General features: G+C 41.5%; 1 protein-coding gene across 1 annotated transcript; it reads right to left on the bottom strand.

The window, feature by feature from the left end:
- Positions 1–17,657: 17,657 nt before the first annotated feature.
- Positions 17,658–26,627, bottom strand: NPS (neuropeptide S). The gene is made up of 3 exons (XM_082223487.1): positions 26,525–26,627; positions 26,320–26,401; positions 17,658–18,732 (listed from the first exon to the last, which is right to left on the bottom strand). Exons 1-3 carry the CDS (start codon positions 26,530–26,532, stop codon positions 18,553–18,555), a joined length of 270 nt encoding a protein of 89 aa, XP_082079613.1. The 5' UTR covers positions 26,533–26,627; the 3' UTR covers positions 17,658–18,552.
- Positions 26,628–27,060: the final 433 nt, after the last annotated feature.

Here is a 27,060-nt window from a genome sequence, read left to right as displayed (position 1 = left end):
GAGAACGGAGAAAAGAGGCTATTTCTTCCAAGCTGGGGTGTCCTTGTTTTCCGTTGTTTGTTCTGACAGGATGCTGCCTGATTGGAAGGATTCTTAGTCTGCCTGTGTAAGCTAGTTTAGATTTGGAAGAGAGACGTTAAAAGCAATATAAAAGCATGACAGATTTAATACAGTTTTCCATCCACTACTGTGCACTGAGTTTTAGGGGGGTGTTGCTGTTTTGGGGGGGGGTAGGAAGCACTGGAACACTTACTTCTCATTGCCACACATTCACAATGATGTGTTTCCATTACCTACCTAACTCACATAATGAGAATAAAATGAAAGGCAACGGTAGAGATAGAGAGAAAGGGGGAGGGAAGGGATGCTTTATTTATGGTATTGAATAAGGAAGAATGGCAGTTCTAGGCATTCATCACAAATTATTAAAAGAGCCAATCCAAAATACATTAATAAAACTGTCTCACAATGTAATCCTCACTCATCCCCCCCCCTTGAACAACATCACATGAACCTCCTGCTAGGCTGCAGAAGAAAGAACCCTGAAAAACATTTTGATCTCTTTATTGGAGACCATCCTACACTTGCTACGAAGCAACAAACGCATAGCCATACCACCCGCATCCTCTTCTTCTGGGAATCTTTTGCTTAGATGTAGGATTCTGCTCTGATGCCCATTATTGCTGACTATACCTGCCCTGGCTCATCATCACAGAAATGTCACCACAACTGAAGAGGACAATGAAGTGCTTGGACTACATTAGCCTAGTCTTGCTTGAAAGCCTCATATGTCCAGTTGGGTTCCTCTAACAAAAATGTTCTATAGCAGCCTTATCCAACCAGACTACAACTCCCACCATCCCTGACCACTGGGGTTGATAAGGTCACAATCCAAAATATCTGGAAAGCACAAGGTTGGGAAACATTGATTTATCGGTTCCCTTCTTTCCCCAGCAAGGACTAGTAATTTGTTCTAGGTCTTGGCTTTGCCTCTTTTCAACTAGTGTCAGATACCATGCTGCAAAAGCACCTGTGAATTTGGACACTATTTATGGAACTTAATTGCTTGCTTGCAACACCTTTCTTTCTTTCTACCTTCCCTTCTGTCTTGTTGCTGCTTTGATTGTAAGCCTTCAGGGAAAGGTCTTTTTTATTCTCTCTCACGCATGAAGTAAATTAGTAGTACCTTTTGTACAGTCACTGATATTATACAGACATCAGTGCTATTCATACCCATTCATTTCTGCTGTTTGAAAATGAACCATAAATTGGATAAAAGGAATCTTCAACCCCACCTAAGAGCAGAAAACTCAGGTCCATCTCCTTCAGATGTGGGGTGTCAACAGGGTCAGCCCAAGACATTTTGCTGCCTGAAGCAAAGGGCAAATGGTACCTTTCCATTTCATGCACAGAAACCAATCAGGTTGACAGTTAAATGTTACTTCAACACTGATGAAGGGACAGTGGAGAGGGAAACACAGCTGAGTCCTAGCACCTTATCACTGCTCCCTGCCTCACAGCAACTACCTAATGGCAGGGCTGGCCTTTAGCCAGGACACTATTAACAACTCCGTCACCTGGTTCACATGCCGCATCTTGTTTGTGCAAAACGACTCCACCTGAGGTACATTGAGGACAAATAGCCTTTTTTGTCCATAGATGTGTGAACTGGTCGTCTTCACTTCAGTGCTATATTAGTGACATCTCTCCAAAACCATTTGATTCTTCAGAAACCGATCTGATTTTCTGTCTTTCTGTGCAGAAGATGCACCACAAGATTTGGTGATGGCCATTAACTTTGATGCCTCCAACGAGAAGAAGAGACACATTTATGGAGCATAAATCTGTCAACAGCTATTAGCCACCAGTGCAGTTTCCATGTTTAGCGAACATAAGACCTGGTCAAGCTACTTACCCATGTAGACCAGCACTCCCAGTCCTGACTGGCAGCAGCTGTCTGGTGTCACCAGCAAAAGTTTGTCCCATGCTTTTTTAATTGATACTTTTAAAACTGTAGAGACCGAGGACTGAACCTGGGACCTTCTACATGCAAAGCATGTGCACTATGACTGTCTTTGGCCCCTCCCTTATGTGGCAGTGTACCAGTTGTTGGGGCCAAACACAGTAAAGTTCTTGCATTCATGCCCTGCTTGTAAGTTTACCAGAAGGATCTGACTAGTCACCACTGAAAACAATACTAGACCAGATGCCAGGGCCGGCCCACCCATGAAACAAGATGAGGAGACAGCTTCAGGTGACAGGATCCACAGGGACAGCAGATCCCAATGTCAATCTTTCTTCCTTCCTCGTTTGTGACGTAGATCTTCACTCACCCCTTCTTCCATGGTAGGGAGTGAGAGTGCCGTTGTTTTGATTGCCTCAGGTGCCAAAATGTCTAGATGGACATTAGATCTGATCTAGATTGGCAAGGATATTTACATGCTCTTTAAAAAGTCAATCTTAGTATCTGTTTTCTTATTTTATTTATTTATTATTACATTTAGATTCCACCTTATTCTCTAGGGAGTTCAAGGAGCTCTACATGGGTCTCCCTCTCCCACTTAATTCTCAAAACAGCTCAGTGAGGTAGGTTAAGCTAAGAGACAGTGACTGGCCCATGGTCAGACAGTGAGATTCATGAATGAGCAAGGATTTGAACCCTAGTTTCCCAGGTCCTAATCCAACACTCCAACCACTACACCACACTGGTTCAAGTTACTGATCTCTTCAGAGCATCCTATTTTCCTCATGGTATTCTTGTACTCTGCCCTGTCACTCTCTTTTTAGAGTGTGACGGACAACCCTCTTGTTCACCTCTATTCACACGCTTTGTTTTCTCTGCACATGTAAATTGGAAGCTTTGTCTTTCACGGTGGTGCAACTCCCACTACAATTTATTGTTGTCCTCTGTCAGATTATTAGACACCCTGAAGAAAATTATTGCTCGGTACAAAATCAGTGCATTTTCTGGGCATGTTTTGCAACAGTTTCTGAACATGATAATTATGCATTCAGAACCCCCCTATCACTCGCTTCATGGACTCAGCATGTTCAGTTTCTGCTGCTTGGAAAGATCTGGATACAATCCTGCCAACTTGTTCCTGCTGGACTTTTCTCTGACTCAGCCCAGGGAAAACCTACTAACTGAGTAGACACCATAATTATGAAGAGATTCTTTCCTTCCCTTCAAGTTCCACTTACTGAAGAATACTTACTTGGAGGTCAGAAACAGGTTAATAATTCTGGCTTGCTGCTGACCTCCTTCTTCCTGTGGAAATACATCCACTGGATTCAAGAGTATTTCATCCGGCAATGACCTTGAAACAGCAGCACATGCAATTATCATGCCATGAAGCTTGATTACTGTAATTCCCCTTTAGCACTGCCTTTTCGTCTAATGCAGTTTGTTCAAACTGCTGCAGTAGTATCAGCTGCTGCTACCGCCACAAAATTTTGTGTTCAGGCTTGAGCTGACACTATCATCTTGATCCCGCTCAGAAGGATGCCCATATAATAAAACCCCAGGTCTTGTTGTGTTCCTACAGGACACTTTATTATCACTTTCCCTGCCACCAGTTGCCTCAAATCCCCCTGGAGAAAAATCATTCCCCAATGCACCCCTTGTGAACCAGGAGCAATTATATTTGGGAATTCTAAGCTGGTGCTGAATTTAATTAGTAACAATTTGGAGGACTGAAATCAGGAAAACTGGAGCAGAGAGGTGTGGGTGGGTGTAGCACATTATAGAATCATAAAGTTGGGAGGGACCTCTAAGGTTCTGACCTAAGTTCAACCCCCACCAATTCAAGAAATCTGATGCTACAGGAACCCTGATAGGTAGCTAATTCTATCGATTAGAACAGATTTGATGAAAACTTTGCAAGATTCAATATCACCATTTACTATTTTGAAACTGCTGTGTAAGCTATGGTACAAAAATGTTATGTAAACTGTGGTACCATCAATTACCTTTAATCTAGAATAAATTGTGATAACTTCAGTCTATTTGTTTGTTAATTTGCTAGATCAGCCTCTGATAAATCTGAATGGTGTTCTTCTTTCTTTCTAAAACACTCTTGTAAAGTTCCTCAGCATATTGAGGATTTTGAGGTTGCTTTTGCACAGGTGGGGTAATGTTTGGAAAAGTGATTTTTTTGGGGGGGGGGACGTGTACAGGCCTCCTCAAGCCATTTGGTAACAAGAGCAATGCTTCCATGCTTGCTTGACATAAGAAAGAAATCAAGCTGGCCTACAAATGCTGGGACGGGAAAGAATCAATAAAAGATACATGCAACCTAAAGAATAACAAGAAAAAGCAATAGGAATTAAGAAAATTAAATCAGTTCGCAATTTTCAAATCTTAATAGATAGCTTGTCCTCTTTGAAGGCAAGAAGAATGAAACTATATTATTGCTTTGTTTTAGTTTTGGTCTGTGTTGTTACAGCAGTCATTCTTCAGGGTTCAACACCCTCCCCAGGGTGGGGCTCCAGCTTCCATCAGCTCCAGCCAGCATGGCTGCTGTGTAGGGAATGTTGGGAGTTGCAATCCACTGGCTCTACCATTAGGAGGCGTGAGACAGTTGTGTCAAGCAGTAGGTGCCAGGGAAAGCAGTCCTCCAACCATTCTTTCTAAGCCCCAGCCATTCCCCTTCCATGGAGATCTAGGTGTGACACCTTCAGATATGTTTGGGGATGCTATCCCATTGCCAGTATTGAAGTATGATTGAACTGTCAGTACAGTACATGTAAAGAGTGGGGTGGTGGTGGGGCACCATCCTGTTTTTTGTCTCAGGCAGCAAAATGTCTTGGGCTGGCCCTGAGTCTGACGACATGAAGTTTTCCCTACAGTATTGGAGGTGGTATGTCCCCAAGCAAAAGTTGCTGGAGATCATGAGTGAGTACTGTTGCACTCATCTTGCTTGTGAGCTTCTTGTAGGCTGTTCACTGTGCGAACAACACGCTGAGCTAGATGGGCCTTTGGTCCGGGAAAGCAGAGCTTTCCTTATGTTCTTATATGCATGTATAAACATGTCTTTCTGAGCTCACAATGGAAGGTGAGGAAGCCATGAATAGTGAGGGGAGGGATATGAGAAAAAAATTGACTGGGCAAAGTGGGAATGTCCTGAATGAGCAGAGTCCCACATTATCAGTCTGTTGAATGGCTATTGGTGCTGTTTATTCCACTCCATGTTTTATCCTCCTACACTAGTTTCCAAAGCCTCATTTGACTGTGTTGATATGATTACAATCAGGACCAGCAATAAAATGTCACAGTGTGGATTGCTTCAGCCAAAGTGCCATTTCCAGGAAAAACTTTCCTGCAAATGGAAAACTCTATTCCATTTGCCCTCCTGAATTCTGCTATTTCTACCTAGTTCTCAGTAGGCTGTTTTGGGGTCCCTTGTTTCTTAGTGTCCCTCCTAAATATTTTTTGCACCTCTACAAATCTAGGAGTTCATACCAGCTTTCTTATGCATGGATGCTTAAAAAAATCAACATTTGGAGAACAAATATAGGTTTTTAGAATACAGTCTTATTTTTGATTACTGTACTTCCAAACAGAAATGAATAATCCAAGGGCTAAGACAGGTGGGACACACAGTTCGAGTAAATCAATGTAATGTTATTTGAAAGATGTTATGCAGGTATATATCCTACAAATGTTTCCTAGGCCATTTTTTCCTCAAGAACACAAAGAGTTATTTAAAGATTCCAACATAAAATGTGGTGAATTAATGCAATGTGGATCTTTTGTTCCATTGCAGAATATTAAACTAGACTTGTCTCTAAAGGTGAGCAGGCTGTGTTTAGCCGTGTGATGATTTTCCCAAAAACCTAAACTTTAAAAAAACAAAATCTAGGGAGAGAGACAGGAGAAAATGAATTCCAAAACAGAAAGCTGCCCTGAAATATCTGCAGGTAAAAAAAAAAAAGTGTTCCTGAGTCAGAGACTGTCTCATAGCTATAAAAGACATAAACCATCTATAATCCCATTCCAACATTCAAAGGAGTAATATTCATATATCAAGGTGCTGAGGTGCTTTTAGCATTCTACTTTTTTTTTTTTTAAGGAAGGCATTCATCTTTATGACAAAAATAATTGTGGAATACTAAACCGCAGTGACTTCAGCCTTCCTCAGAAAAAAATGCACAAAAATGTAAAGAACTATGGCCTTGTTCCGGAAAATTAAGGAATTGCAAAATATTATATATATTTAGGTCAGCATGTTATGAACAAAAACCATGCACTACTAACCAGCCTCTCTCATGTCTGAAGCTTTCACACATCCTTTGTATCCCCCCCCCCCCCGGGTATGAACATCTTCATAAATAGTGGCACAGCCTAAACTACTTCCCTACACTGAGCAGGGGCATTGTACAAAACTATGGTGATCAGCAGCTCAATTGTGTCTAGATTGGCATAACAAAGGTTGTCTAAGCTGTGGCTAGGCTGGCATAACTCACAGTGAGATTCTGGTCTTCTGTGCCAGACTCTCACGCTATAAAGAGTGATGGGTGGGGGACAATTTGAAACAGATTAACAAACTGAAGTTGAGTCCCAACATAGATGCCAATAAACATCTGCAGAGACAGATGGTTCGAAGGAAACAAGTGAAAATACATGCTAAGTACTGAACAGTTGGGCCAGAAACTGGCACACTTGGCCAGGCTGAATAGTACCTTTAAAATATTCTTACTGGTGTCTTTGGGACAGATTAATAGTGTTGCAGCAAACGCAGAGGAACTATAATTCTGCAGTCCAAGAGGTGTGGTTTATTTGAACATCTCTCCACATACTAAAGTTCATTCACTTCCTAGGTCAGTATATCAGTGAAATTAATAGTTCCTCCGCAGTATCTTATCATGTCAAGTGAGGCATCTCAGCCCATCATAAAAGTCAACAAATGCAGCAGACTTTCCATATCTTTGAATGCAGAAGTGTGCTCTTTTCTGAAATTGTTCTCGCAACGGAGGCAAGGATGAAAACCAAGGGATATTGTAGGCAATAATGTTCAAGTAAGGCGGGGGTGGGGTGGGGGGGAGAACCTTCTGAATTCCTCCTCCTGTATGGAGTTTAATCCCATAAGACCATTGTCCATTGATCGGTACTGTGCGCCGGAAAGCAATACAGTATTTGAAGGCTGCTCTCTGAGGAAAAGAGATAGCAACCTGCACTGTGTTGTACACTTGATTTCATTCTGACATCCTAGTGAAGATAAATGTAGGTTCATTTCCCAAGTAAAGTATATAAATAACACCTTAATTACTGATCATAGGGAGTGATTTGCAGGGGCTGGAATGCCCAAACATCTCAACTGCTACAATACATTGTAAGGGAAGAGAAGGGAGCAATCTATTCTTAAGTGAAACTGAGCCATATTCAACCTGCAGTAAGCCTCCGCTTTCCATGCCCCTCTCTGCTTGGCTTTGAATAATGCATTGTACGATGATCTGACAATAGTGCATCACTCAGCATCCTAATGCAATAGCAGCTATTTTGCAGTACTTGTGGTTGGTGTTTGGGCTTTTTAAAAGGAAATTTGAAAGAAAATACAAACACATACTGTATGAGATACATGAGAAAACACACACACACAGAGTAATAAATCATTGAAAGGATGAGTTCAGTTCATGTTTGTATTTAAGGAAGTAGCTGAATCATATATTACAAGGCATAGGCAATGATATTCTGGCATCAGAGTGGGTATGAATAAACCATACAATCAAAAGTAAAGATTCTCTAATTATTATTTTTTAAACCCACAACCTCTATCTTATACTGTACTAAATAAAGGAAGTCACAAATCACCTTCCTAATTCCTTCAAACTCAGTACCTTCCAGGGTACACACACACACACACACACACACACACACACCTTTCATGTTTCAGACCACATCTTTTGTTTTCCAGGAACACCTGTATTTATCATTCAATTAACACCAACAGAAACCCTTTCAGTTTAACATGTTATGTTAACAGCTTTCCATGTTCATTCAAGCTCCAAAATGACAGGAAATTACAGTATTTAAAGACCATGCGCTTAAAAGACAAGTTGTTTAGGCTATGTGGATATAGTACGGTACCCTATCCTGTGATCAGTTTCAGTTTCACCACTACTTTAGAGCAGGATAGTTGTTAGTGGCAAAAGTGACAGACCAAAGTCCCCGATTTCTCTGTTTGCTGGAAGAGACTTATAGAGTACGAGCAACTGTCTGAAACTATCTTACAACTGCAGAACCTCATTCCATTACAAGTACCCAATTGTCAACCAATACCACCCACTAAGCCACAGCATTTTATTCTAGAATCAATGCAGGCTGAGTACTTGTATTTCTACACAGTCTGCCCCAAAGCTAGATCTATTGCATATTCCTTGCCCCTGAAAAGTGCTTATTGACAAACTGGTTGCATTTCAAAAACCAAAGTGCATTCCACAGAGTGATTCCACTTTAACCCTCAGTGTGTCCATTGGAAAACAGATGTAGGAGGTTCAGCAATGCAGGGAGCAATCCATACATGCCCAGTAACATTGTGGGTGAATGTATACCAAGATTACAATCACCATTTCCTTCCTCATTCACCTGCAGGGAGGAAAAAGCATGGATCAAGTGACCAGAGCCAACCTTGTGGATGGCAGGATATAGGACTCAATCTAGATTGAAAACAGCATGTTGAGGGCAAGCATGAATGATTCTGGTCTGCACTTTTGTACAAATGATTTAGTAGGTACACAACCATATAATGGTAGTTTTGGGCCAATAATGGCAGGAGGCAATTCAGCCAACTCACCCTTAGCATGGGATCGCAAATTACTGTAGGCTATAAAAGCTAAGCACAATAAACGCTTGTCAAATCCTCTGCTGCTTTGTTTGGGGGTGGGGAGGGAAATTAATATTGAGTATACAGTAGGTTAGAACTGACTTTCTAACCTTCCTGTTAATTTTACCTCAATTACTTTAATGGGGCACGGGGGTAGGTGCCGGTCTCCAGTACTAATGCCTGAACTTGTTACTATCCCCTGACTGTTAGCTTCCACCTGTTCTATATCCCTCATAACTACACACTGGGCACCATGCTGAAGGAGGCACCACAATAATACTGTAGAATGGAGCATGAGAGGCGCCAAGTGCAAATTTTAGTGTCTCTCATGGCGCTAATGGAATTTGAGAGCCCAAAGCCCTCCTCTGAAGGTTTTGCACGAAAGTAGTTTTTGTAGTTGCTGCTTTACCATAGCTAAACATTTATATGCTTTGCATGCAAAAGCTCCCAGTTTCAAGCATTTCCATTAAGAGTTGGGAAATTCTTTCAATAAAAAAGCAAAATATGTGAAAGCAAAAAAGAACAGAATGGAAAGAAAGAAAGAAAGAAAGAAAGAAAGAAAGAAAGAAAGAAAGAAAGAAAGAAAGAAAGAAAGAGGCAAGGGGGAAAGGCCATGTAGCCAGCAAAGAAAGAAATCAAACACTGTCTTCCCAGTCCCCCTCTCTTTCTGACTGTTCTTTTGTTTCATTGCATAGTCGACTCTCTGCCAATTCCTGTCTAATTATGTGACTGACTTAACGCTCTTATTGACATGCTGTGTCTAGCACAACACAAATGTTGCCATATTTCTGAGCATGAAAATGAACCTAAAACTGTGAAACATAAAGTGGCAGGTCACAGGATACACTTTTTGGGCATCGTTGAACAATAGTTAAAATATGCTTGTGAATGCACTGCTTTCATCACCCAAGAAGCTAACAAGATTCATTTTGCCAGGAGAGTGGAATAGCTTGTACAGCAAGCTAAAATGAACAAACAAAGCAAAGGAGACCAAAAGGAAAAGCCTGTTAAAACACTTCACTTGTCATAACACTGGAGAGCTGCTTATTAAGGCAGATAGAACAGAGGAGGACCTCTCAGTCCAATTGGCTGTAATGGTGACAAGAGGAAATACTACTTTGTGGTCAAAGAGGTATAAAGGACCAGCAATGTTGTTAAATCTAAAAATATTGCACAAAACTTTATTGAATGTATAGTCTGCTATTGGGGATCCTAAGTTTGCTTGACAAGGCTACTGCCATTTTAGCCTGGCAGTACCTAGGGGTTAATTTAACATCTAAAAATTTGAATTTATATAAGGACAATTATGAAAAATGTTGGTTAGAAATTAAAAAAGACTTAGAAATATGGTCAAATTTGAGATTATCAATGTTAGGCCGAATTGCAGTAATTAAGATGAATGTATTGCCTAGAATGTTATTTTTGTTTCAAACTTTGCAGATTATTGACAAGATGGACTGTTTCAAGAGGTGGCAGAAAGATATTGCGAAATTTGTCTGGCAGGGCAAAAAGCCCAGAATAAAATATAAAATATTAACAGATGCAAGAGAAAGAGGGGGATTTGCCCTGCCGGACTTAAAATTGTACTATGAGGCAGCAGCATTCTGCTGGCTGAAAGAGTGGATGCTCCTCGAGAATACAGATATCTTGGACTTAGAAGGTTTCAATAATGCATTCGGTTGGCATGCATATTTATGGTATGACAAAATCAAAGTGCATAGTGCCTTTAAAAATCACATTGTAAGGAAAGCGTTGTTCAATGTTTGGATGAGATATAAAGATCTGCTGGAAAACAAAACCCCTAGATGGTTGTCACCCTTAGAGGCGAAGGCCCATAAGAAAGTTAATATGGAGGTCGGATGGCCAAAGTATTGTGAGATTTTAGAACAGGATGGAGAGAAACTGAAATTAAAGAGCCATGAGAAACTAAAACCCAAAGTACAAGATTGGCTCCACTATTATCAAATAACGGAGGTTTTTAAACAAGACAGGAAAATTGGCTTCCAGGTGGAAAAATCAAAACTCGAGACAGAACTGCTAGAACCCAATACTAAGAATTTGTCAAGAATGTATAACTTGCTGTTGAAATGGAACACACAAGATGAAATAGTTAAATCAGCTATGATTAAGTGGGCACAGGACATCGGTCATAATATTATGTCTGCTGACTGGGAAAGGTTGTGGAACACCGGAATTAAATTTACGGCATGTAGTGCCTTAAAGGAAAACGTGATGAAAATGGTATACAGGTGGTACATGACCCCAGTTAAGCTAGCAAAAATTTACCATTTGCCTGACAACAAATGCTGGAAATGTAAGGAAACTGAAGGTACTTTTTATCATCTTTGGTGGACATGCCCGAAGATTAAGGTCTTCTGGGAGATGATATATAATGAAATGAAAAAGGTATTTAAATATACCTTTCTTAAGAAACCAGAGGCCTTTCTCTTGGGCATTGTCGGCCAATTGGTGCAAAAAAAGGATAGAACTTTCTTTATGTACGCAACTACAGCAGCAAGAATACTGATCGCAAAGTATTGGAAGACACAAGATCTACCCACCGTGGAAGAATGGCAGATGAAAGTGATTGACTATATGACATTGGCGGAAATGACGAGCAGAATTCGAGACCAGGGAAAGGAGACTGCGGAAGAAGATTGGAAGAAATTCAAGATTTATCTTAAGGACTACTATAAACTTGATGAAGTTTAGAATGTCGAGATTCTATAGAGAGAAAGGGTTGCAGTAATATAAGATTAGAATAAGAAAGGACTATGACGAATTAGAGTTGGAAAAAACATTTATAAGTTGCTATAAAATTTGGACATGAGGATGCAGAAAGGGGAGGTATGGGGAAGTCCGAGGAAAGAAGTTTATGAAATGACATTATGAAATTATATTTGTTTGTTTGTTTGTTTTCTTTTTTGTGTTTGTCTGTTATAAAAACTTTTGTAAAACTAATAAAAAATATTATAAAAAAAAAAAAAAAGACAAGGCTACTGCCATTTTATAAAAGGCACAATTGGCCAATGCCTTTATGAGGAGAACCAACCAACATTTTACAAAATCATGGCATGCTTTCAGGTTCTCCAGAAGTCTTCATTGGGCAAGATATTACACAAAGCTGGGTGAATGAGGAACACACACTTTCTCTTCCTCTGTTTCTTTCTTTACTATAAAGCTAAAGGGACCCCTGACCATTAGGTCCAGTCGTTGCCAACTCTGGGGTTGCGGCGCTCATCTCGCTTTATTGGCCGAGGGAGCCGGCGTACAGCTTCCGGGTCATGTGGCCAGCATGACTAAGCCTCTTCTGGTGAACCAGAGCAGCGCACAGAAACGCCATTTATCTTCCTGCTGGAGCAGTACCTATTTATCTACTTGCACTTTAACATGCTTTCGAACTGCTAGGTGGGCAGGAGCAGGGACCGAGCAACTGTACAAAGTACAAAAGTATAAAGCATAAAACAAAGGACTGTGGATATTGTAACCATAGTGTCAGCTTGTAGACTCTATTCCCAGATGGACTTTGCAGGTAGAAGTCTGTACTAGGTGTTAAAGGTTACATACCTTGTGTTGTAAGCAAGACCTGTACCATGTCTTATATAAAACTCACCGATTCCAGTTTAGACAGAAAGTAAAAAAGAAACATGGCAGGTCTGGGTTACAAACCAGGTTCATGCCCCCAAAATACAGCGCCTATTGTTTCTTTACACCAGACATCTGTAACACCTAAAAGACTAAAGACTTATCCACACTTGCCTTTCCAGGGTCAATCCACACTTTAAAGCTCCAGGTCTGAGTGCCCCCCTTTTTTCCTTCTTTGGAGCTTTCCCCACGAAAGCCAACTCTTTAAAACTCAATCTCCAACAACCATAGAATCATAGAGTTGGAATAGACCACAAGGGCCATCGAGTCCAACCCCTGCCAAGCAGGAAACACCATCAGAGCACTCCTGGCATATGGTTGTCAAGCCTCTGCTTAAAGACCTCTAAAGAAGGAGACTCCACCACACTCCTGAATTGGTGTTTGCTCTGACAGAGAGCTAAAGAGCGTAAGTTTGGTTTTTTGCAGGGATAAAGTTCTGAGGTCCCCAAAACACACACAAACACTTGGACATGGAACTTTTGAGAATGGACCTGTGTCTACAAAGAGCAGGGCAAAAGGTTTATTTAGTCTGCACACTACATTGCAAAACATCCACATTTCTGCTTGCCCCGTGCTTTCTAGGCCGCAGGTCTGAGCTGCTTTTTGTTTGCCTCACTTTCCTGGGGAAAACCTACTGTTTACCACTGAATCAATGCTCAGAAAACCCAATTGACATTTGTTCTGATTCAGCATAACCATCAGGTTTCCCTGGAGGAAAGCTGTGGAATAAGCAGAAGTGTGGACTAGCCCCGAGTCTACAAGCTGACTTTCTGACTATAACATCCAGCCTAATTTTGCTAATTTCTCCTACTCATCCACTTGCCTGATGCCTGTTATAGAGTTCTGCAGAACTCAATCTGTTTGTGACATTTTGGCCAGTCCTAATAAACATATCGCCAGACTGTATATTGGAGGTCCCCACCCCTTTATGGACCAACATTACCTTTGCTTTCTATGTGCCATTTTGCATGGTCCAGACTCCATTCTTAAGGAGTGTACAGTGTTTGAAGCTTGTCTGTACACATATGACTGCACCCAATATTAGCCATCCTCAAAGCAGACCCACTGGGACCAATGCACTTGTCAAACAAATCCATTGTTTCAGTGGGTCTATGCTGACAGAGCAGGACCCCACAGCCAGAGAACAGAGGAGGCCACTGTGGCTAGAGCCACACATTGTTACTTCTTTTGTTGCTGTCATCTTTTGTGTCATTTTGTAGTGCAGGCTTCAGGCTTCTGGGTTCCACATGCCAGTAGTGGGCAGGGGCAGGGGCAAAAGTAGGTGGAGCAATTGATGTTAATATTATCATTGTACAGTAGGCTAGTTTCTACAAAGCAGGGCTGGTGAGGGTGCTCCACTGGGTTTTCCATCATCTGAACATCTTGTGGCAAGCCAGGGGAAGAATCTTCACTGCTGTGGCACCCAGCTTTTGGAACCAATGTCACCTTGAAGTACAGCAAACACCAATCTTAGTTGTGTTCTAGGTTGAAAGCCTATTTATTCTGCCAAGCACCTTCTGATTTTTCAATACTGTACATAGCTTTAAGTGGTTTATTTTAATTGATATGTTTTCTGCTGTGGATTGTTGTATTTATTATTTTAGTTTATTGTTGTGTTAATGCTTCTTGTAGACTACCCTGGAATTATATAATGATGGGTGGTGTATAATTTTAAAAAATAAATGTATGTTTCCAACACAGATCTTGATGTTTTGCAGCTGAGATTCCTGCCATACATTGCATTAACAGTGAAGAAGATAGGGAATTAAATCTAGTGAGTGAAAAAGCTAACCTAAGTAAAGATTAGGGCATGTATAGAGAGGCACGTGTGTGTGTGTGTGTGTGTGTGTGTGTGTGTTGGCCAGTACCTTTGTCCTCAACCTTTTTTGCATGAACTATTTCTTTTCCAAGGGTGAGCAAGAAAAAAGATTACCTTTGACCTGCAGTCTAAACTAGTACAGCCCACTCTTATCACCTCATTCTGTTGCATGCGTAGACAAGGTTTCATGCACAGATAAGGCATTGATGCCTACAAGTCAGCCCCACTGACTTCTGCAACAGACTTAATTCCCATATCATAGCCATAGGATCAGGTTGCATGTGACTTGGAAACCAATTCTGGGGATTAAATGGGATTTACTTCTAGTAACTGTCCTTAGAACTGAGGTTCTAGCAGTTTATCCATCATCTAATTCCCACATGACACTTCATGTAAACATTTCACTTTAAAAAGCTCATGCATCTAAGTCCTGGAATACACAGGGGGTTAGCAGTGGGGTGGGGTGTGTTGATTTGCTTTGTAATATATGTGCCAGTTTCCTTCCATGCAGTGATTTTTATTTGTATTTTATTGTGCTAATAATAACTAATATACCCTTTTCACATCTGTCTTCTTCTTTCCTGCAATCAAAATGACGTTTAGATCTAAAAGTGGCAGGAGGCTCTTTCCTATTATGCTTACAGTGGTTTGTGATACTAAATTACCCATATATATGCAAATAAAAGCAAATTACCATATCGAAACAGAAAGAACCTCCTTTTCAAAATGTGCATGGCAATAATCAAATTGCTGCATGCCATTACAATAACTAAATTTCAATCTTGTAAGTTAAATAATGTGCTTTATATATCTAGTTATCTAACTGCCCATTTTGCCTGTAAGCTGCAAACAGTAAAAATGTTCCCTTTCCCCATTTCTCATGTTGTTGTTTCAGAGGTTTTATATTCGGGCTTGGTGTTCTCTCACACATGCACACAAAAACCACATAAGTTGCAATTTGAAACACTACTGTGAACAAGAGGCTATTTGGATTGAGGCATTGATGCAGGTTATGACAGGGCAAGGTCATTCAATATTGGGCAACGCTATAATTTGTATCATTACTTGCAGGGAAATTGTTAGAGGAGTGGCTGACAAGAACCCAGCCTCTAAAGTCTGACCCAGAGGGAACTGCTAAGAGAAGCAGATCAATCGCTTGCAGCAGCAATCTCATGCCCAGTATGATTAATCCCCTCTTGGAGTCTGATTCACCGACCTTGGCTGCATACTAGACTTCTCTGCTCATAACCATCCTGTCATGCTTCGAGTCAAAGTGGTGAAGCAGTAATAAAAAGAAACAAAAAGCTGGACATTTCCCAGTCACATCACTGCATGATTATGGGTTGACTAGAGTTTTTCTAAACCACATTAGGGCCAGTTCTTAAGATACAGGAGAACTGCTGCTCCCATATGGATACATTCCATGCTACTCCAAAACATTAGAACTACAAAACATCTGGGAGTATTCAGCAAAGTAGTGTCCCCTCCCCACTCTGCAACAGAGAAGGACAACACTGGCTTATAAAGCCATCCTGGTCCTTGGCATCTCCCATGTGATCTCACTATTTAAATATTATAGGAATGAATATAGGAAAATAGGAAGGACACTCCTTCTGGGTGGCAAAAATTAATGATTGTGAGTACAGAACTATGGATTGTAATTATTCAATATGTACCTAAGTATTAACCTGATCTCAATATAGATAGACAGGATGATGGCTCATAGCCTTTTCTGAAATAGTGGAATTTGGCCCAACCACAGATATAAGTGTTAAACCAGCCATCTGAGCAGTTTACTATAAGTAAAGATTGCAATTCAGCTGATAGTGAGGGATGAATGTGAAAAGATTATTACAGGCTGGATGGCACTTGGGAATATACTAAACTATCCAGGCAATTATGATCTCAAGTCTGCTCAAGCTGACATGAGGAAAGAAAGAAAGAAAGAAAGAAAGAAAGAAAGAAAGAAAGAAAGAAAGGTAGGTAACCAAGTGATATTCTTGCATTTGAATCACCCCAGCAAATTTCTGTGCTTGTCTATTGTTGTGTATGGAAGCCACTCTGAAGACAGACTTATAAATCGATGGTTGCAATTGGTTTCAGGCGTGCCTGGTTTCTAGTGCAATCCAATGGGTAAAAGCTCACAGTCTTCCCTTTCTCTGTGTTGTGAATGTCCCCATTCCTGTCTGGTCCCCAAAGTTGCTTTGTGTTTACATCACAATATTGGCCTCAGGGACTCCCATGCAGAGTTGGCAACATTGGGTGCATGCTGAGGCCCGTTTGCAATCCGTGCACCCAACTCCTGGCCCTGCTGCTCTTCCTTCTCACTGATGTTTGCTGTTCACTTGCCCTCTCCAAGCAAGCACTGAGAGAAGCGAGGCGAAGGCTCTGCACGGTAATCTCAGCACACCTTATCCCCTGTCTTGAAGGGTACTGTTAAATGACACCGGAGGGAGAAGCAAAGGTATGTGCAAAGCAGCAGCAGTAAGGAAGAAGAGAATGTGTGCCCACTGAGGGAAGAAGGCCCACTGGTAGCATCTTGCCTATCTCCCCCCCAAGTTTGAATTGGCACTGTTCCCCTGCTGACATGGGGATTCTCCATACATAAAAAGGCTCTTAGTAGTGTATGTACTTCTAAGCTACCAGTATATTGTACTTCCCAACCACTGGTATCCAAAGATCTGGGAGCAAAAGAACAACATTATGTGCGTTTTTTGTTGGTAGTATTGTTTGATGCAGTTTACATAATTCTGGCTAACATAGGTTAAGTTGGAGTGCCCACACTCCCCCCCCCCATGGACCACTTGAAATTTGTTGAGGGTCTTGGTGGACCACAATGCCTGATGTAGCTATTTTGATGTGCTGTGCTACATCCTAATGATTTTTTAAATTATATTTTTATGGGCACACCTCGGACCACGTGAATGAAGCTCACAGATCTTTGGTGGTCCATGGACCAGTTTGGGAACCCCTGCATTGGAAGGAAGTCTGCATTCTAAAATATACCGAAGATGCTCCTCCCAAGTGGCTTCAGATAAATCAGAAATCTCCAACTCTTGTTGACAATTTGTGCCACAAAAAATGTCCACCCTTCAGCTTGTACACAGTTTTTATTCATATGAAAACAATGATAGATGATGCTGTTTCTTTTTATGCATTTAAGACAACTCCAATTTATTATTCAGATTTTACATCTGCTTTTACAAATGTAATTATTACTGTTGAAAAGCTTAAATGGAAGTTTTGAATTTACCTCATACAGTGATTAATATGTTTGCTTGGCTTTCAGAATGCAGCTAATCGAATGCCTTCATAACATCTTTATGCCAGCATGCAGAAATTCTTACATCACTTCTCTGAGGAAATGGCCACAAGGTAAAAGTCACACAAATAATGTAACTCAGCAGATGACCTTTTCTTGTTGACAAAATCTACAATGTTTTGAGACTGCACAGCTAACCAGGTCTATTTTTGTACAGCAGAGGAATAAACGCATAGACATAAAGAGGAAACTAGACTAGTTTCTGTTATAGCACACCCATTAGTTGATAGTTGGCTCATCTGAATATATGATTCTGTACATAGAGGATAATCTATATAATGATTAGGGGAAGGATATGTCATGCACATTAATCTACTTTCACTGGTGTCAATACTGGGACTAAAAACTTAACTTGTCCAAAATATAGTTCAAAACACTTTCTTGTAGAACCTGTATTGAGGAACGCTTGGTTTCCTGACACCCCTGCAGATTGAATTTGGCTTTCTGTTCCATGCAACTTCCATTTATCCAAATACCCAGTACTTTCTATGAATGAGATTGTACTAAAATGGTTTCATGTAAATGAGCATTGTGTCAGCAAAATTACAAAACAGCGCTTCTGTGTACTAGAGATGAGCACATTCAGATTATTAAATTGGTTTCTTCACAACAGGTTCCAAATGGTTCATAACAAAACACAAGGCCCATATTTGTGTTAAGACATCTGTTAACAGGTGGAATGAAACCAAAAACACTTTTTATATCAATGCAAAAATGTATGCTGTTATTTTTTATTTTTTGTAAAGAAATGCCTTTGAACAATCACATTTGCTTCACTTGGCTTGTACCATTTCAAATAAACATCTGTTTACATTATGAACACGCTGATACATTTGTCTCTGTTGGCTCCATTTCTCATCTAAAAATGCAGTACAAACAATTTTAAAGCACATTCAGTTTAACTTTATACATTCTGATTTGTAGGTATTTCCTCCAGCACTTGCTTATGACTTGGCTCTTTGATAGGAATTTTTTTTAATTCCTGAGCCAACCCCATTCCGAAAGGACCTCTTAATATAAGACTTCTCCAGAAAAGGCTTTAACAATGCTAGTTCTTCGGACCCATCCACCTTGGCTAGGCAACTATTGAGCAGGAGGAGACAGTAATCAGAGTTCCCAGACAGCTGGCAATTCAAAGAAAAAGGATTATTGCTCTGAAGATTTTGGTTTGTTTGTCTGTTTTTTTAAAAAAATAGCAGATAAGGAAAAGCCATGTTATGGATTTATATGCTTGTGACAGGGGCACATACGTACGTATACACACAAAACTCATTTAGGCTTAAAAAGACATGGATGAATTTGTATTAGCTGTAGATTAAGGGTATAGAATGTCAGGTTTTCATAAGGTCCATGGATATGAAAGCACAGCTTACCTGGAAGAATTGTTAGTATTGTAGACTGGGCTCAGAAGCAAGCCATTTTACTGTATCATTAATGATGTTCTATTGTTCTGGCTTTCTTTTAAGATAGGGCTACTTTTCCTGTCGCTGATTTTTGTGTGCGTGACTAATCATCTAACCGTACGTGCTGACAGGAAAAAAAATACCTTTATATAGTCAAAGCTTCAGAGTGCACAGCTGATGATTTTTAATGAGGCTTTGGGGTATTATATTTCCCCCACCTTGTCTTAAGGGCTCAGGGAGACACACAATAACACCCTTTTGACATGTAATCCTTACTAGCACCCTTTGAACTCAGGTAGGCCGACAAATTGCAACTTCTTGTGCTCTGTGAAATTGCTGACCAGGGCTTGGAACCTGGGTCTTCTCCCTTTAAAGGCAGCCATATGCTTCCTCCACCACAACTGCGAGGGTTAAGATGCTATTCGCCTTAGCTGATCAGGCCCTCAGACATGCTTCAGCAATGAATGCGTGGCAGCACTTGTGAATGGCAGCTAAGCTTCCATTCAAAAGCGACACTGCTGTCCACACCATAGCCAGTGAATGGTGTCATGGTCAGGTGAGGCTGGTAAGTGGCCCTTCCAAGCCATAGGACCAGTGGCTAGGGCCTGACCTGATAGACTGTTGGCCCCATGCTTGAGTCCTTGCCCTATCACATAGTTTGCGCAATCTGGCCCCTCCTCAAAACCAGCATGTGGAAAACGGAAACAGTGGCTCTCATGGCAAGGTAGGACATGGGAGATTTGTGGCAATGCAGCTGCCAGCGACAGGTACTGATGGGAGATTCAATGAGCCCCAAAGCAGCACAGCTCGGCAAAGTGCCAAGCTGTTTGTGGGGAGGAAATTTAAATACTCTGACCAGCAGACCTTGCCACTTTCTGTTTTGCCACTATTTAAGTTTCCTACGGTGTCCCAGAGCAACACTGTGTTGCAGGCAAAGCTGGAAATTTAAGTGGATTCTGGGTTTAGTCACCCAGTGCTACCCAAAGGACAGGACTAGTAAAATCATCTAAAGGAGGTAGGCTGGCATCATCAGTGGGCTGAGGCAGTGGGGTCCTGCAGCTGGCCAAGGATGCTGAGTGCCTAAGCCCGGCCTGATGACTTCATTTTAGCTGAGAAGCATGAGCTGCCTGCACCTCCAGGCTGGGGCTGGACTAGGTAGATCAAGTTTTGGACTCATGGGTTAAAAATTAAGTTGTACCCCCAGTGGGGTCCTGGGATCCCCCAAATCCTGGAGGTTTCTAATCATAGAGCTAAAAATCTCAAGGGATACTGGCCAAACCATCTGTGGGCTTTCCTCGCTTTCCAGAAATAACCAACACTTACAACATGCTTAATGCAAAAGCTCTTGAATTTCCAGAGGTGTAATAATAACCACACAGGGTTTGGAATATTTTAGTAAAGGTACCCCTGCCCGTACGGTCCAGTCGTGTCCGACTCTAGGGTTGTGCGCCCATCTCACTTAAGAGGCCGGAGGCCAGCACTGTCCGGAGACACTTCTGGGTCACGTGGCCAGAGTGACGAAGCTGCTCTGGCGAGCCAGCACCAGCGCAGCACACGGAAATGCCGTTTACCTTCCCGCTATAAAGCTGTACCTATTTATCTACTTGCACTAACGAGTGCTTTTGAACTGCTAGGTGGGCAGGAGCTGGGACCGACCGAACGACGGGAGCTCACCCCGCCGCAGGGATTCGAACCGCCGACCATACGATCGGCAAGTCCTAGGCGCTGAGGTTTTACCCACAGCGCCACTCGCATATTATATTTTATAATATATTTTAAAGGCAAATAGACAATGCATATGGTGTGTGCGTAATGAAACAATGAATGCATTTAATGATTCACATTCTCACAATGAGATCCATTAAGAATGCTATTAAAAATGGATGACCACTAATCAATATCCTGGCCAAAAAAAACAAACAAACCCCCAACAACAAACCTCATAATTATTGCACAGAAACAGAAGCTTATTGATATTTAATTGAAATTCAATACAAGGGGCAGACTAATGGGTCCCACTTATACAGGCAATGCATTTTATTAATTAAAAGGTGATTACATAATTGTAATATGAAACTACTTTTAGTTTACAGCTCTATAAATATAAGCACAGAGCAATCGTAACTCCCACCTGCTGAAGGTGGAGGGTTAGGATGTGCCAGATGTTTTGTACAACCTTTTTTTTTTTTTTGCCAGGCTACATGATAGAGCCCCCCTGCTCTCCCTCCTGGCAGAATTGGCTGTTAACAGACTACCTCTGGCTTCTGCTGTACTGACTAGAGTTGGTACAGCAGAAAAATGGGGGGGGGGACTGTGTTCATCATCTGCCCTGGCCAGTTTGAGCAGAAGGACTTTGGATGTAGCAGGGTTCCACCACTGCCCCCCCCCAGTTGGAAGTTAAGTTTGGTAGCTAAGTCCCTTTGAATTCATTGAGTCTTACTTTTGAATGTATAGGATTGCACTGTTACATCCATTTTGATTCTCAGGTTGTCTATAAATCCAGAAATGGCCCTTGTAATTCCATAAAAAGTGTGTGTGTGATGGAGAACACCCTATCTGTCCCAAGTTGGATCCAATTTTACCTTGCAATTAATGTTTTAGTGCTGGCTCTGTAAAAACCACCTTCGATGCAGAGATGGATTATATCATTTAGAAGCATTTTTACTCATTTCATTTCCTCAAAAGCTTGTCTTCATTTGTTTTAATGATAAAGCTAACTTTTCTAGTTACATGCTCTAGACTCAAGCTCTGCGATACCCACCTATATACAGTGTATATTACTTGTCTGAACAGGAAGAAGTTCACTGGGCACTGAAATGAAAACTCCCAAGTTAGGTGGAGTTATGACCCTGGACCATTTGTCCATCCTGACCAGTGTTTGCTGCTTTACTGACTGGCGATGATCAGCACAGTTTCAAGGCCAAACTAGTTGCGAGATTAAATGTGTATTTGCATTGGTGGCAATGGGGCGTTTCCCTCTTATGCAAATAGCAACTTCAGAGGATGAAGTTTCCTCAGGATTGGAGCTGGGGAGGAAATGGTTACATTCCTTCCCCATACCTGCTGAGATGCTGCTAATGATCAGATCCCTGCTCCACGGGTGCTATTTGCATATATATATATAGCCATTTTAAATGCACATTTAACATCATGTCTTCCTGGAGATGCTAGGACTTGAACCTGGGATCTTTTGCAAGCAAAGTGTGTGCTGGACCACTAAGGTATGGTGGGTCTTCCTTCCTCCTAAGCCATCTTTCAGAGGCATGCCACAACTTGGAAGGAGAAGGTACTGGAAGCAGCACTGTAACACTATGGTAAAGTCTAGTGGAGGAAGCTTCAGTCAGATTACATACGACCCAGATTGAATCCTGACAAGACAGAAGTACTGTTTCTGGGGGACAGGAGGCGGGCAGGTGTGAAGGATTCCCTGGTCCTGAATGGGGTAACTGTGCCCCTGAAGGACCAGGTGCGCAGCCTGGGAGTCATTTTGGACTCACAGCTGTCCATGGAGGCACAGGTTAAATCCGTGTCCAGGGCAGCTGTGTACCAGCTCCATCTGGTACGTAGGCTGAGACCCTATCTGCCCGCAGACTGCCTCGCCAGAGTGGTGCATGCTCTGGTTATCTCCCGCTTGGACTACTGCAATGCGCTCTACGTGGGGCTACCTTTGAAGGTGACCCGGAAACTACAACTAATCCAGAATGCAGCAGCCAGACTGGTGACTGGGAGCGGCCGCCGAGACCATATAACACCGGTCTTGAAAGACCTACATTGGCTCCCAGTACGTTTCCGAGCACAATTCAAAGTGTTGGTGCTGACCTTTAAAGCCCTAAACGGCCTCGGTCCCTAAACGGCCTCGGAGCGTCTCCACCTCCATCGTTCTACCCGGATACTGAGGTCCAGCACCGAGGGCCTTCTGGCGGTTCCCTCGCTGCGAGAAGCCAAGTTACAGGGAACCAGGCAGATGGCTTTCTCGGTAGTGGCGCCCTCCCTGTGGAACGCCCTCCCACCAGATGTCAAAGAGAACAACTACCACCAGACTTTTAGAAGACATCTGAAGGCAGCCCTGTTTTGGGAAGCTTTTAATGCTTGATGTATCTCAGTATTTTAATATTCTTTTGGAAGCCGCCCAGAGTGGCTGGGGAAACCCAGCCAGATGGGCGGGGTATAAATAATAAATTTTTTATTATTATTATTATTATTATTATTATTATTATTATTATTATTATTATAAAAGGAGTGACCAAATTCCCGCAGGTGGTGGTTTCCTGACAATATTACACATAGCTAGAAGAAAAAAAGTGGAGAATAAAGAATTCTACAAGATATTTTTACAGCTGTGGGATATACAGAAACACAGGACTTAATTACTGTAATAAAACTACAATCTAATTGAGTATTACAAATCATCGATGATCATCCTGGACAATATATCTGCTTTTTCAGTGGTAATTTCTTTTGATTCACAGAAAATTAATTTATCTCACTTGTCATTTGGCTCTGGTCCAAAGAACCTTAGGAGCAGCAGGATCTTTCAGCGCACGGTGTGTTTGGAGATAAACTGTGTCTTGTACGTGAGGATTGGGCACAAGGGGACCCTCTGGTGCTAATGAATGCAGTTGCTCATGGTCTTACTCTACAGCTGGCTGTGATGCTGTTCCCTCCTGCCCGGCAGGTATTGCAAATCCACACAATCTGTTTCATTCCATGAATTCACTTATGGATCTTGAGGATGCCAGTGACTACAACAAAAGAAAGCCCTTTTGGTTGTGCCACATGCTGCAGATGTTCCTCATGACTCCTGTGGTGACGCCTACCTTGTGGGTCTCCTAGAAACCCTTTGGGGAAGAGAGCGCTGTCAGATTATGGGAAGGGAAATGAGTTGCTACCTGGGGTAGCCAAACATGATTCGGAGGGGAAAGTGGGTCTGGTGCCTTCTCCCAGGACAAGGCAAGTGGAGTCCCATCCACCTAGACGTAGTGCCCACTTGCAGGTTAGACATTTGCACTGGAATAGAGAGTCACACCGCACCTTGGCTTAAAAGTTTGTCACTGATCCTGGACCCGTGAATCATAGCCCTTTCTTCTAGATCAGGTTGTTCTGCCTTGTGGGCTGTATTTACTCTTTTCCTGTTGCCAAGTCTGTACCATTCTCCTGCTTTAATAAAAATCTCCCCCTTACATACAAGTCAGAGCATCTGCTGCCATGTTTTGGGATGGGAGCAAGGACAGCGTATCCCACCCCACCCCACCCCTAGTCATGCTTTAAAAAATACATGGCAAGTTGCAATCACTTTTGTACCACTTTAACAGCCATGACTTTTCCCAAAGAATCATGGAAACTGTAGTTTGTTAAGGATGCTGAGAGCTGATAGGAAAGCCCTCACAGAGCTTACAATTGCCAGCTCTATTATCAAACTGCAGTTCCCAGGACTCTTTGCTGGAAGTTGTCATAAGTGTTAAATTAGTGTAGGAAAAGTTTTAGCAGTATGGTGTGGATGTGACCATAGTATGGAAGGAGATGCTCACACATATCCCCTTCAAAAGCAATGTGACTAGAAGGTATCAACACCTTTACTTGAAATTGAGTCTCGTTGGAGCCCTGGCAAAACTACACATGGTGTGGTGCAATGTGTGGTGCCTGGATCTACTAATGTCTTCGTTCTTTTCCAAAGCAGATGTTAAAGGGGAAGTTTTGATGGGAGTAAAGGCTTTGCCAGCCTAATTCCCCAATACAACCCATTTCACAGAGCTGCTGTTCACCATAGGTCCAATCCAACTGTATTTATGTTTTCTTGTGTTCAGCTAATAGCAGCTGAGTGGCGGTGATTTATACTAGAAAATCGGCACCAGCATAAAGGCTCTCAGTTGTAGGGGGATGGATACAATGGCTTGTATCCAACCATACCCATCATCTGACAGACAGAGCCTTTTCTGAAGGAGTTCTTCTGTCAGTCTAAGACTTTCCTTCCAGGGTTGGGAACCTTTTAATGCAGTCCATTTAGTATGGGAACCCCGATTCAGATCCCTTCACAACCCCAGGAAAGTCTCTGGCTGTTCCTTCAGAGAGTTGTGGAGAATATAAAATATAAATTGCACGACACAGCGTGCAATATTAAATACACCGTTTCCCCAAAGTCATAAATAATCCCAGTGAAGCTTTTGAGAACGAATTCACAGAATTAAGCAAGTGCTGAAATATCATCTTTAGTTTCCTATAGGAATGTTGTGGTGTTTTAATGAGATATTTTTTAAAGGCTCAGGTGTGGAATAACAAAAAATAATAATAAATGTTTCTATTATTACAAATAAGGGAGCTGTTGCCCACGTGGATGGAAGTGATTTCCCCACCTTCCAACAATATTTTGTCTAACACTGAGATTGTACTGTTAGTTTTGAATGTACAAACAACACATTTGAAGCACATTCAAAGCACACACACACCCGCCAAGAATCCTTAGATGCTGGGGGGGGGGGAGTATGCTAAAGGTGCTGCACATTGTAGTTATGTGTGAGGTAAACTAGTTCCCAGGAATCATGAGTGGGATGCTTTGCATTATTATTCAAATATCTGCTAAATGAGTTTTGCACCTGTGCATCTTAAGCTTTGAGAAATAATTGGTTTAGCACTCTCTCTTCTTAACCAAGTAGAGTCTTTCTGCTGTTGGATAAAGCCTTAACTTTCGGAAAATATTAGTACTGTGCTCATTTGTTAAAATGTGATCCCCCACCCGCACCCCCACCCCACCTAAACATTAAATCTGTTCTCTTCAAATCTATAACAGGTCTCCATCACAGAATCAGTGTTTTCAGTTAATAAAGATATAAGTAGTGCAATCCTATACAGGTCCTACACACACTGATCTGGGGGAAAGTCCCATGGAATCCAAGGAGACTTACTACTTAATAAATAAATATAAGTCAGATTGCACTGCTAGATAGATATTTTGGAGAAAAGTGATTGGGCGGCGGGGGGGGGGAGAAGCCATACTAAATCAAGTTTATAGCATCGAACACATTAATTCTCAGTTTCACGCTTCAATCACTGGAACAGCATCCCTCACATAAAGTGACTAAAGTCTGGATTCATGGAAATCAATAAGTGGAAGGTTGTTATAGCTTTTGTAGATGCACAAAAATGCTTAACAGAACAAGTCCTATGTAATGCCATAGCTAGACTTCCATAAAGGGCATTTGACAGAATTAAGTTGAGTATGTTTAATAATGTTGGTGCTTAAAGGAGTTTTATATGATATTTTAAAAATTAATTACATAGTATATCTCTAGCTAAGTAAGGTTTATTGCTTACCGTAGAAGGGACAAGAGGGTAACACCTCCACATCTGCATTGCCGAGATCCAGAGAATTAATAGAACATTTAGCCTGAGGAGACTGGATAAAAAACACCCAAAATGGAAAAACCACCACGTATTAGTTTAACACCCATTCAGAACACAAATGCCATTTTATACACGTTGCTATAATTTCCCCCAAACATATATCTGATATATTTACCTGATCATTTCTTCTATTCTATTTTATGAAACGTTCAGCTGCAAGTAGAAATCCACAGCTGTATAAGCACTCCCCTTATCTTACTCCTAAACAACCATTTTATACCAAAGGTTCAGGAGCAAAAATGTCACCAAATCGCATTTAAGTCTGACTAATTGGTCACCGGTTGGCCTTTATTCTTGTTAAATGGGAGTGGGGAGATGCAAGGAGGCAGCTTCATTCCCAGCATGGAGATACCAAGTGACTAAACTGACAACATTGCCATTAAAAGCATGGCATTTTAACGAGGCATTTAAAATCATTCACACCTGGCCTTTGTCTCTGTGGGACAAATTGTCCAATGTCTACACTGTTTTATAAAGGTGTACACTTTATGCTAAATTAGCTCTACCTGTTGTATATAAGGCTTGGGAGTGAAAAAGGGGGGATAGAATCCCCACACCAATTTATTAAGCAATAATATTTTAAATAATTTTTATTCCAGGGTTGATTTGTATTTTTAAAATTTGTACATGATATTTGCACAGCACTTTGCC

Source organism: Podarcis vaucheri (genome assembly GCF_965113315.1).
Source record: "Podarcis vaucheri genome assembly, chromosome: 5".
NCBI classification, from domain to species: Eukaryota; Metazoa; Chordata; class Lepidosauria; order Squamata; family Lacertidae; genus Podarcis; species Podarcis vaucheri.
Note: the sequence above shows the minus strand (reverse complement) of the source record. Positions and strands in the feature narration are given on the sequence as shown.